The 12,404-nt window shown below is 37.7% G+C and overlaps 2 protein-coding genes across 2 annotated transcripts; one reads left to right on the top strand and one right to left on the bottom strand.

The window, feature by feature from the left end:
* The first annotated feature begins 5,147 nt into the window (after nt 1-5,147).
* Nucleotides 5,148-6,783, top strand: LOC134217857 (putative oligosaccharyltransferase complex subunit CG9662). The gene is made up of 3 exons (XM_062696689.1): nt 5,148-5,401; nt 6,276-6,349; nt 6,408-6,783. Exons 1-3 carry the CDS (start codon nt 5,263-5,265, stop codon nt 6,642-6,644), a joined length of 450 nt encoding a protein of 149 aa, XP_062552673.1. The 5' UTR covers nt 5,148-5,262; the 3' UTR covers nt 6,645-6,783.
* Nucleotides 6,655-7,793, bottom strand: LOC134217856 (calcium and integrin-binding protein 1-like). Its single transcript, XM_062696688.1, has 5 exons — nt 7,555-7,793; nt 7,232-7,479; nt 7,064-7,173; nt 6,907-6,998; nt 6,655-6,849 (listed from the first exon to the last, which is right to left on the bottom strand). The coding sequence occupies exons 1-5, from the start codon at nt 7,638-7,640 to the stop codon at nt 6,828-6,830; spliced, it is 558 nt and encodes a 185-aa protein (XP_062552672.1). The 5' UTR covers nt 7,641-7,793; the 3' UTR covers nt 6,655-6,827.
* Nucleotides 7,794-12,404: the final 4,611 nt, after the last annotated feature.

The raw sequence follows: 12,404 nt of genomic DNA, 5'->3' as shown, positions 1-12,404 counted from the left end.
ATAATAACGGAAACCTTCGTCTACCCGCATAATAAAAAAAAACATGTTATATGGTCATGTAGTATTCAGAGTAAGCGGCTAATAATTCAGGTTGTATAAGTGATTCTAGACTATGAATTGATTCTGCTATTGCGGATAGTACATTAAACATAAGCAATCAAATATACAAATATACTGACGAACTTTGCTTCATTTAAGCGTGCGCCAATGAATCGGTAGCTTGTGAAGGGCTAAGAGAGGTTGCGCGGCGGGGTATGGCAATGCTAACGCATTGCTGCCACCGCAGTGTGAGATGGTGTTGGTAGCGCCATCGGGTTGAGTAGCAACGACGAAGATTGCACCGTCAGTTTGTTGTCGAATTTTAAAACGAACAGTCGCACCGCTCTTCAACGGCGGATTCCATTCAGCCGTTTTCGGCTGGAATACGACATGTCGCAGTCGGTAGTGTTTGGTTTTATATTTGTAACTAGCGCATGAAAATGGTGCTTGCCACATCCATTAATGTGCTAGTTACTAAATGGTAAGTATGCTCTCATGTTGTGGATTTCGGAGCGAGCAGGTCTCCGAAATCATAGAAAAAAATACCGAAGCGAGCAGGTCTTCGAGTATTTAATAAAACATGATCCCGGAGCGAGCAGGTCTCCCGAGGATAGAATAGAAGATACCGGAGCGAGCAGGTCTCCGAGGCATTTTTTTTTTGTTTATTCCGGAACGAGCAGGTTTCCGAGGCATTTTTTTTTTTGTTTATTCCGGAGCGAGCAGGTCTCCGAGGCATTTTTATTTGTTTGTTCCGGAGCGAGCAGGTCTCCGAGGCATTTTTTTTGTTTATTCCGGAACGAGCAGGTTTCCGAGGCATTTCTTTTTTGTTTATTCCGGAGCGAACAGGTCTCCGAGGCATTTTATTTTGTGAATGCGAACACAGTTTGAAAATGCAAAGCAGGACTCCAACACTACTAAAAATCCACACATATTTATTGGCAAAAATCCATAGATTTAACTTATGATGTATATCAGCGCACACATAACCATTCTCCACGCGAACTACTAATAAAATATATATCCAAATAAACTTTATGTGTGGTCTCGAATTAGCAATTATTTAATTTATGTGTGGTTATATATCGATTATATTAGGGTGGAGCTATTGCAAAAATGTATATCGGCGACACATATATCTTATATAGATATTTTTGGCAGTGAAGGCGTTTAGAGTTCATTCCGGAGCGAGTAAACATCAGAGACATTTTGACGTAGGACTGCATGTGGGTACACTTTGCGAATGCAGACTCCGAGGCATTTTTTTTTTTGTTCCGGAGCGAGCAGGTCTCCGAGGCATTTTTTTTTGTTTATTCCGGAACGAGCAGGTTTCCGAGGCATTTCTTTTTTGTTTATTCCGGAGCGAGCAGGTCTCCGAGGCATTTTATTTTGTGAATGCGAACACACTTTGAAAATGCAAAGCAGGACTCCAAGGCATTTTGTGTTCATTCCGGAGCGAGTAAACATCAGAGACATTTTGACGTAGGACTGCATGTGGGTACACTTTGCGAATGCAGACTCCGAGGCATTTTTTTGTGAATAGGCCAGTATCGACTTAAAAAGTAGAGAGGTTACGGAATTTTGATCAATATTACCAAGAGGAATTTTGACAACTGATCTGCATGGAGCAAATTGTCACCTTTACTTACGGAATAATCGAGCAGAATATTTTTCCGAAAGTAAAGTGACAGCTCCCATTACTTTGCGTGGGTGGGAACCTTACAAATGCCAATTTGGTTTTTTGTTCTTTTCATGTGGATACTGCTGTAAGAATTTTGTTTCGATTCTTTACTTTTCCGATTCAGTGAACGTAATTTAACATGTGATTGAGATAGAAAAAGAAATTTCTTTTGAACACGATACCAACCTAATGTGAGTAAAACTCCGAGGCATGTTGACGTCGAACTACGTCTGTGACCACTTTGCAAATGCGAAGCTGGATTCCAAGACATTTTGTGTTCATTCCGTAGACATAGGACTTCGGCTGTGTATTCTATAGAGGAGTACACTTTCCGAATGTGAAGGACTCCGAGGCATTTTTTGTTGATTCCGGAGCGAGTGGAAATCAGAGGCATGTTTACGTAGGACTACGTCTGGGTTTTCTATAGAGGACCACACTTTGCGAATACAGAGCAGGTGTCCGAGACAATTTTTGTTAATTCCGGAGCGAGTAGAACTCCGTGGCATGTTGACGTAGGATTACGTCTGTAGAGTACATTTTGTGAATGCGAAGCAGACCTTCGAGGAATTTTCGTGTTTATTCCCGAGCGAGTAAAACTTCGATGCGTGTTGAAGTAGGGCTACGTCTGTGTATTCAACAAAAAAAGTTTACTTTGAAAATGCAAAGCAGGACTCCAAGGCATTTTGTGTTCATTCCGGAGCGAGTAAACATCAGAGACATTTTGACGTATGACTGCATCTGGGTATTCTATAGAGAAGTACACTTTGCGAATGCATTGCAAGATCCCGAGACATTTTTTGTTTCTTTTTCGAAGCGAGTAGAACTTCGAGACATGTTGACGCTGGACTACGTCTGTGTATTATGTGGAGTACACTTTGTGAATGCGAGCCGACCTTCGAGGCATTTTCGTGTTTATTCTGAAGCGAGTAGAACGCCGAAGCATATTGACGTAGGACTACGTATGTGTATTCTATACAAGAGTACACTTTGTGAATGTGAAGCACTCCGAGGCATTTTTGTTTATTCCGGAGCGAGCAGAACTCCGAGGCATGTTGACGTAGGACTACGTATGGGTATGCTATAGAGGACCACACTCTGCGAATACAGAGCACGACTCCGAGAAAATTTGTGTTTATTCCATTTTGTGTTCATTCCGAAGCGAGTAAAAAAATCCGAGGCATTTTGACGTAGGAATACGTCTGTGTATTCTATGGAAGAGTAAACTTTGCGAATGTGAAGGACTCCAAAGCATTTTTGGTTATTCCGGAGCGAGTAGAACTCCAAGGCATTTTGAGGTAGGACATCGTTTGTGTATTCTATAGAAGAGTATACTTTGCGAATGCAGAGCAGGACTCCGATGCAACTCCAAGACATGTTCGTCTGGGTATTCTGTAGAAGACCACACGAATGCAGAGCAGGACTCCGAGACAATTTTGTTCGTTTCGGAGCGAGTAGAACTCCGAGACATGTTGACGTAGGATTACGTCTGTCGCTTCTATGAAGGAATACATTTTGCAAATGGACTACGAAGCGTTTTTTTATTTATTCCAGAGTGAGTAAAACTCCAAAGAATGTTGACGAAGGAATACGTTTGCAAGTTCTATAGAGGATTGCTCTTTGCGAGTACCGAGCAGGACTCCGAGTCATTTTTAGTGTATTCCGAATTGTGCAGGAGCAAGTAAAATTCCGAAAAAAAAATAAAATGTGACCCACAATCATTATTAGTTTTTAGCAAAAATATGACGGTACTAAACATATCAAGTTTGTTCTTCTTTGCATTACATGTTGTTGGTACTACAATATTAAGAATTGTTTGAATTTATTTTGAAGCAAGTTGGATATGATTTTTCCGTATAATGCAATATTTATAAAATTGAAATCATATTCTTACAAAGTTGAAAGAGTAGGGAAGGAGAAAGATGTAGTATTCAGAGTAAGCGGCTAATAATTCAGGTTGTATAAGTGATTCTAGACTATGAATTGATTCTGCTATTGCGGATAGTACATTAAACATAAGCAATCAAATATACAAATATACTGACGAACTTTGCTTCATTTAAGCGTGCGCCAATGAATCGGTAGCTTGTGAGGGGCTAAGAGAGGTTGCGCGGCGGAGTATGGCAATGCTAACGCATTGCTGCCACCGCAGTGTGAGATGGTGTTGGTAGCGCCATCGGGTTGAGTAGCAACGACGAAGATTGCACCGTCAGTTTGTTGTCGAATTTTAAAACGAACAGTCGCACCGCTCTTCAACGGCGGATTCCATTCAGCCGTTTTCGGCTGGAATACGACAGGTCAGAATCATTATTACGATGTAAGATATAGCTTCACAGTTTACGTTGCGGTTATCAAATATTTTTCGGTCGATTCAACCATAACTACTCGACATCATCACTAAATGTCAATATACAACATGCTGTTCCTAAAAAGTTTTATATTTCCTGCATTATATGTCAACATTTTATCATACTGTCGAGCGAAAATTTTGCACGCGAAAACGGCCGATTTTTTATGGTGACATAACTTAACAACCCATTCAACATATTGTTATTTGTCAAAAAACCGTACCACAAACTGTTGAAACTTTACAAGAGATTGTTCATTTACAGTTGTCACCAGTAAAGGATACTGTGGCCGAACGCACGGAAAAATATCCATTTACAGTTTGTAATTATGCGGGTACCTATTGGTGGTGTTGGTTTGCATGGGAGAGCTATCAGATTCGTCAAATCGTCGTTTGAATCTTTGTTTACAATAGCAGATAAGTCGTTGTGAAAATTTTGTCTTGAATTTAAATTTTTCTAGGAACTCAAATGGGCGTAATTGATTCTCAACTTATTTCTTAAGAGCCCCACACATAGCATACGTTTGCGTTGCGTTTGACACATTTCCCATGGGAAAACTTTCAAACGCAACGCAAACGTATCCTATGTGCGGGGCTCTTTAGAACGGTGATTCTACACTTAATTCAAACTATTGTGGTGGACTTATATGAAGGAATAGATTCCGATCTATTTAGTAGTAACGTTAGTTGAACGAAATATGCTGAATTCAGAGAGTACATCCGATTCTGTTTTTACACGTATTTTTTTTTACACGGCCGTGTAAAAAAATCCCACACAAATTTTGTGCAAAGTTGCTCCATTCTGCATGATTCGTCGAGAAATCATAAAACTTTTTTTACACGGATTTTCAAAATTTGAACTGAAAACTTTTTTTTACACGGAACGCATCCCCCATGTAAAAAAAGAATTGGCTAGTACCGTATCAAATTTCAAGGTCAAACACAATTACGCCTATTAAATAAATTTTGATAAAAGTTCGTTTGGAATTGAGACCTTTTCAAATGATTATCGAGACTCACAACTCACATAACAAATAAACACAAACTGACAGCATTTTTTGTTAAATTGTTTTCGTTCACGTCATTTTGCATCATTCCTTTTTCAACGTATACACTGTGACACCCTTTTTCTCCGCCGGTACTGTTTCTGGTCATTTCGGTAGCATTTTTTGTGAATCTCTAGTTTCTAACAGTAACCATAATGGAAACATTGTATAGTGTTCCGTTTATGCTGTTTGAGGTGCCTAATCTCAAGTTGAAGAAGCCCTCCTGGTTCCAGCAGCCGTCAGCTATGACGGTGTTTTCATTTGTTCTGTTATCTTATTTTCTAGTCACTGGTGGTAAGTACCCTGCTGGAAGATTAAATTTTGTTTTGTCCTCTCCCCGTTTCGCCTTTCTCGTACAACAAAGTTGTACTGAAAGGCTATAGTGCTGTCCAATGAGCAGCTCGAAGTTGTTTCCGTTTTGCTCGTTCTGTTTTGTCAAGAAATGGGCATGAGAAGGATGGGAATAACTTCGAGCTGCTCATTGGACAGCACTTATATATGATTACTCCAAAAACGAACATTTGATAGGAGGCCTAGAGACCCAATGTAAATAAATACTAATCTCATTGCTAGAGACCCATAGTGTTATACACTGGATTTTGTTTTTACACGATTTACATTTTCTCAATTTTCCACTCATCCTAAATGTTTAACGTATATTAATTATCATGTGATTTATTCTGGATTTTTTGAAACATGTTGCGAAGAGTTTGGTGGCAAATTGAAGTCACACGATCAAAAATACGAGCGAAAAAAAATCGTGTAAAAACAAAATCCTGTGTATACTAATCTGGCTATAAAATTGGCTACCGCTTCTGCTCCAGAACAGGCGATCTCAGACTAATCCTTTCCTTCTTTATATCTCAATCCTAGTTCTTTCTGTGTTTTACGTTCTACCAACTTTTTCTTTTACACTAACAATTCCAAAACCTTCCGTGAGCGGTGAATCGAAAATGGTTTCTACTTGAAAACACCCTAGACCGAGAATCGAACTCGCCATCCCTGGATTAGCAATCCTACACCTTTGCTTGCAAGGCTAGCTCGAGACCACCTACGAATGTGTGCACATCGCTCAAAGCTAATGCTAACCCAAAACTGTCAAATAAGGCTTTTCCTTCAAGTTCTATATGTTTTGCACTGATATTAATTTGAAACATCTTTATTCCAGGAATTATCTATGATGTAATAGTCGAGCCTCCGAGTGTAGGATCCACAACTGACGAACATGGTCACTCTCGTCCTGTAATCCTTATCCCGTTCGTAATACTTTTGTCAGTTCTAATCAAATGTTCTCTTACAGGTAGCCTTCATGCCATACCGAGTGAATGGACAGTACATCATGGAAGGATTGGCCAGTAGCTTTCTGTTTACAATCGGTGGCCTTGGGTTTATAATCATGGATCAAACGCACACTCCGGGAAAACCTAAACTCAACAAAATCCTCCTAATTTCGATGGGATTCATCTTTATCCTGGTATCGTTTTTCACAACATGGATTTTCATGCGTATGAAACTGCCTGGATATTTGCAACCTTAAAACAGTTCACTTTGCTTTTAATTAAGCATATTTTATTGTGCGTAATAATTACACGAGTACGAATGACATAAATAAACGTTCTTATTCACAAATATCTAATATCTGGCGAGCAGTACAATATGTTTTTATAGAAAAGAGATTACTAAACATCATTTTATTTGGTGGAATACTTGAGCGAAGGCCCTAAAGTCGAATGCGGAAGGAACTAAAATAAAAATCAACTTATTTTAAACCAGTCTATTAATTGCGCCATTGTACTCACTTTGTAAAATCGGAGGATTTATCTATTATATGCTCAAATTCAGCGAAGGAAAGAGCTCCATCATCATCGAGATCCGCTTCTTCTAGAATATTCTGAAACAGGTCAATTTATGTTAGAATAAGCAAATGTTTTCACCAGTTGCCAAAGAACATGCTACCGTTATCAGTTGGTCAATGTCGCCTTCATTAATGGCATTGTTGTATCCCGTAAGCCGTTGAATAACCTGTTTGAGGTCATTCTTACCTATCATATCGTCTCCATCAAAGTCTATAACAAAGGAATAGTCAGTAGCTTAATCACCGCAGCGTAATCGTGAATTACGAACCGAATATTCTGAATGCGTGCTCCGCCTTGACGGATTTGGGAGCCGCGTCTGAAAAAACCGACATCATGTCGAGAAAGTCCTCGAACGAAATTTCCCCGTTGCTGGAACTACTGAACACCTTGCAGATTCGATCGCCAAACGGGTTGACGCGCAGTTCCGGGTACTGAAGGATTTTATTCATCGATAGGCGAGCATTCTTGTTGTGTCCGACCTTTTCCGGAGCGAGGGCCTTGAACTTCTTATGCGCACTAGTGAATGAAGTATGTATCAGGAAGTAGACACAAGAAAGCAACAGGGCGGAAGTTAAGGAAATTGTTACTTACAAAAGAATTTCTTTCTTAGTAAAGTACGTCAGATCTTCGTAATCCTGCAGCTCTTCCTCGCTGAATTGACTTTTGACTTGTCCCATTTCGTGTGCAATCGTTAAGATATGTATCGAGTATCCCCAGCTATCACCTACTTTGTGGATAACATTAATGCAATTAAATTGAGCAATAAATTACTTTCTCTTGAAAAATTAGAACCATCTGATGTTTGCTGGAACCTGAGTGGAACAAAAAAAATCTTTGTTTTGACATTTAAGATGCCCTGCGAAACGTACACTGAAAACCAAAACTACCCAAAAGTGGGTTGTTTGTACTCAAAACCGTGGTTTGGGCCAATAACCCAAATTTGAGTAAAATGACTTTTCTGGCACTAGGTAGTTTGCCTTTAATCCCATGTAAACAATTTACCCAAAGCTGAGTTTAATTTATCCAAAGCGGACCTTGATCAACCCAAAATAGAGAATATTGAATTTACTCAAATTTGGGTTATTGGGCTGAGCAACCTCGGTGAGGTGTTTGCATCTTGCTCTAGTTTTGATAGCAATCATGGGAAAGAAAGGGAAAACTGCCCAAATTTGGGTAAATTTTTTCTGCGACATTCTTAATAGTGCGTATATTGAACTCAAAGTTTGGGTTGATTTATCTGTCCGTGTATATACTGTGAACATAGGTCCTGGTCTAGGGCATGGTCCCGGGAATATTTTAGTCATTAGCATTTGAAAATTATATTTATTTCAAAATCATGATTTTGAATATTTTTTTATTAGAACACGAAACATTTGTTTATCTGGACTCTGGAGGTATTCATGTATATTAGCATCAAAATATTATTTTCAAAAATGTTAAAATTCAAACATGACCCTTTTCCCGATTTTTTATATTTTTTCAATTGACTTTTTAATTTATTTATGGTCAATTTTCCCAAAGAATCCATGTTTGGTTGATGCCTCTTAATATTTTTAAAATTTATTTGGCGAATAAAGGTTGCATGAAGAAGTCGAAGGATGATAAATATTTCTAGATTGCTTTGAGAATAGGTCGTATGTGCAAACAAGAGATTCTCTTTGATCACGCTCTCTTTCGCTAATATATCGGCTAGTTTTGCATGTTTTGCAACATTTCCACTTCAGCATGATAGACAAAGCTATTGTCTTTGGATATCTGCCGAGAAATTCGAAGTAAACTTATGTGAAGTTTTGTAATAACTGAAAGAGAATAGATCCAAAGAGAGACTCTCTTTTGCACATACGACCTATTTTCAAAGCACTCTAGATTTGAAAAAAAATTACACCGTGAAGCATATACGGGAAGTTTTTCAAAACTTTTCCCAAAAATTCTAGGAGCCAGTGGGGTAGCCACGGGGGTGGTTTTGGACATAAACCCCCCACCCAGAGACAAAAATTTTAGAAGAAAAAAAAATTTCGAACCTCGAAATTGAAAAATGCTCAGAAACCCCCCCCCCAGACCAATTTTCTGGCTACGCCACTGCTAGGAGCAATTAACGGTTAGCATGTACGGGGTTGGACTTTCCTTCAACTGCAGTATAATATACGCAATTTTTCGATTTCAAATTTTATTTTATGATATCACGCTTGACATAGGGTCGTATGAATAAAAAGTAGCAAAACTCAGCGCTTGTAGTATCTACTCAAGAATAAAGAGAGAAAACTACATGTTTTATATGAATAAAAACATTTTCAAACTTACGGCATATGCTACATTCGAACTTAGGGCCTGTCTAATTTGGAGAATTAAACTGAAATTAAACTTAAAAGTGACATTTCAATAATTATCGAATAACCCTGCTCGCAGAGCATGATTACTTTTGACAGATATCGAATCATTTAGCATCGATGTCTTTTTGGAATTGCTGGGTAGCACCAGCTACTTTTATGACCGGGTTATTTGCTTAATTTTCGAACTGTCACTTTTAAGTTTAATTCTCCAAATGAGACAGACCCTTTAGAAAACAACAAGGCCAGTAAATGTCAAAATTTATGCAGAACGAAAGGGGAAGAGATTTTTCCGTGCAGTGCCCTACACTGAGGAAAATGGACGTATGATTTTCAATCAAACGCCTTATGAAAATTTGCCACAAGGAATCGGTATGAATTTCAATATGTTGCCTTATGAATGATGATTTTCATTTAAAAAAAATCAGAAGGGTTATACACAAGATACGACCGCCCGACGTAAACTACGTAAAACAGATCATAAGATATTTGTTTTGGTTGGAGCCTAGAGTGATTGAAATTTTGACTTTTGCGCTCCCTTATGCTTGAACGATAACATTTGCTGTTTTGGTTAACATCCTAAATTTTCAACTGAATTGGTTATAATATAACTGAGTACGAGCAGTTGAAGTTTGTATGCAAATTACTATAGAAAACGCCCCGTATGTGAGAGATCGTTACGTGAGGCGGATCACTAACTATTTAGGGGAAGATCTCCCAGCGCCGGACACCTCCAAATACCGGACACTTCTTAAAACGACACTACTTGCAGAAGTCCCTCCTTCATCTTATTAAGTACAAAAGGAAGCTATTGAACAGGCTTCTAACGGCAAGGAATATCAGATCTTCATGTGATAAACTTTGTACAAAACTACACTTAGGGGTCGTTCAAAAATGATGTCACAGGTTTTAGGGGGGGAGGGGTCTAAGATTTTGTGACAGTACATGTACTAGGTATACAAAAAAGCGTGACAGAGGGGGGGGGGAGGGGGTCTAGAAATCCCAAAAGTAGTGGACGTCATATTTGAATCGCCCCTTAGGGTAAATGTTCCCATATCAATAACAGCCCGTATATTCATCACAACCGTCGATAAACCAAATTGAGAATCAATTTTATCACAATATCTCTCACAATAATGATTGGAATACATTCTTTAAAGATCGGAATACTATTTTAGATTCATTTCCAGGAATGTATTAGCTCACGAGATCCACATTAATAAAAACAAAATAAGGAATCACATTTATTTCCATTTTCCTACCTTTTAGCTGCTGATTCGATGCGCTGCGGAATTATTACTATTACTATTACTGCATAACTTTTTACCGCACTGTTTTTCACTCAATTTCCAGATAAAACAAATTCATTCTGTTGAAATTCACTTCACAACATATAAAGTAGATTCCACTTTCACAATTGATCAAATTATGTTAAAAAAACAACGTAATTTCCTTTAGTTTGATATCGGTTCAACTTTCACAACTTCTTAAATATCCTTGTCCATATTCCAAACTGTTTACATGGCTTGCAGTATTCTTAAGGGTTGCCAACCTACATTTTTGCTTCATGAATACTTGCATGCATCTTCATTATGAAATTCAACAGTTTTGTTTGTAAAATAAAGTGTATCAAAAAGATAATTAATGATGATCATAAAATTTAACGGATACGGATAGAAAACTGCAACAAAAACTGTAATTTTGTCATTTATTGCTGATAATATTTTGAAACATTGAAGAATTCGGCATCACTGTTAACATATCGTTACGTATACACACGAGTAACAGTATGCGTATTTTCTGTTGGAAATTGTGTTATTGATATAGGTACAGGCATAGGATTAACTTTTTTGTGATATTATTGAAATAGGTGCATGGAGGCGATGATGTATTTTAGTTAAATACTTGTAAAATGTGATATTTATGAAATTTTGAAAGCCGCAAAATTGTTTTCAAATAAAAATCAGTTCAGTTGAGTATAATTATTTTCATGGTTCTTGATTGCTGAGTGAGAAATCAATGTATTTTATGTGCACATTGGCTTATTGTTATTGATATAGGAACACATACCCTACTTCAATTCAATAGTTTCATCTTGCTGAGAAAGCCACAAAAATTAGCAGAAACAAAAATTGAAGAGGACATTGAAAAAGGTGGGAATTTGGGTTAGGATGTAAAAAATTTAGCTGAACAGTCAAATAAGCTCCACTAACAATTTTTAATATTTACAACTTAACGCACGTGAATAATATTACTATTCTGAATTATGTCTTTACTCATGTAACAGGAACTTAGTCACATTTGAACATGATGCAATAGTGTCCGGTACTAGGAGACATTTTTCTGAATCGTAAATTTTTTCACCAAAATTCATCGTCGAAAAACGTGTTCAAATGATCAAATATAGTTTGCATGAATCATCAATGGTCAATAGTCATATTTTGTGTTTCTTTCTTCTATCTATTCTTCCTTTGAGGCAATATAACTCACGAAGAGGATGACCGATTTGCGAGATTTCCTCACTAATCGATTCGTATTGGGATCAGCTGTGTTTATATGCATAAGGTTAGTAAATTTTAAAGGAAAAGTTGGGAAAATTGTCAAAATAAAATATTAAGGCGAGTTTGGAGAAAACCTAATGCGATTGCTCGAAAAATGATCTAGAGTGCGGCGTCGTCGCAATCAACGCAGAAAATGACATTTCGAACGTTAAACGAAAATTGCTCGGGCAGGGTACGTTCTGCTAGTATGGTATAAAAGGAAATATAATCCGGATAGTTAAAGTTTTTTTTTTTGTTTTAATGTGTCCGCCACTGGAGGATCTCCCCCTAAATATAATCAACCCAAAGACTTCGTAGAATATTTCTAAATCTGTAAGACGATTGTTGTTGCGAACCGATCGGATTTTCGTAAGCAAAGTAATAAAGAAAATAAAACTGCTCATTATTGATGTTATTCTTTCACGTGCTCAATTGAATTTCCCACGATTTAGTATTTCCTTAATAATTTTTCTTGCAAGCAGCGAATTGTTTCGCAATAAAGACGATTTATTCACTTGCTAAGTTTCCTATGTTGCCAACGTACTCATATATTTTTAGATATTAATGACCAACG

Source organism: Armigeres subalbatus, chromosome 2, assembly GCF_024139115.2.
Source record: "Armigeres subalbatus isolate Guangzhou_Male chromosome 2, GZ_Asu_2, whole genome shotgun sequence".
Lineage (NCBI taxonomy): Eukaryota > Metazoa > Arthropoda > Insecta > Diptera > Culicidae > Armigeres > Armigeres subalbatus.
The sequence above is the reverse complement of the archived record's forward strand: the minus strand, read 5'-3'. Positions and strand labels throughout refer to the sequence as shown.

Bases quoted from the DNA above. Each gene is read 5' to 3' on its own strand.
- LOC134217856 (XM_062696688.1), bottom strand. From the start codon at position 7,640: ATGGGACAAGTCAAAAGTCAATTCAGCGAGGAAGAGCTGCAGGATTAC. The intron at 7,480-7,554 runs GTAAGTAACAAT...TTCATTCACTAG, and splicing joins ACTAAGAAAGAAATTCTTTT to TGCGCATAAGAAGTTCAAGG. The intron at 6,850-6,906 runs GTGAGTACAATG...TTTTTATTTTAG, and splicing joins AAATCCTCCGATTTTACAAA to TTCCTTCCGCATTCGACTTT.
- LOC134217857 (XM_062696689.1), top strand. From the start codon at position 5,263: ATGGAAACATTGTATAGTGTTCCGTTTATGCTGTTTGAGGTGCCTAAT. The intron at 5,402-6,275 runs GTAAGTACCCTG...TCTTTATTCCAG, and splicing joins TTATTTTCTAGTCACTGGTG to GAATTATCTATGATGTAATA. The intron at 6,350-6,407 runs GTAATCCTTATC...GTTCTCTTACAG, and splicing joins AACATGGTCACTCTCGTCCT to GTAGCCTTCATGCCATACCG.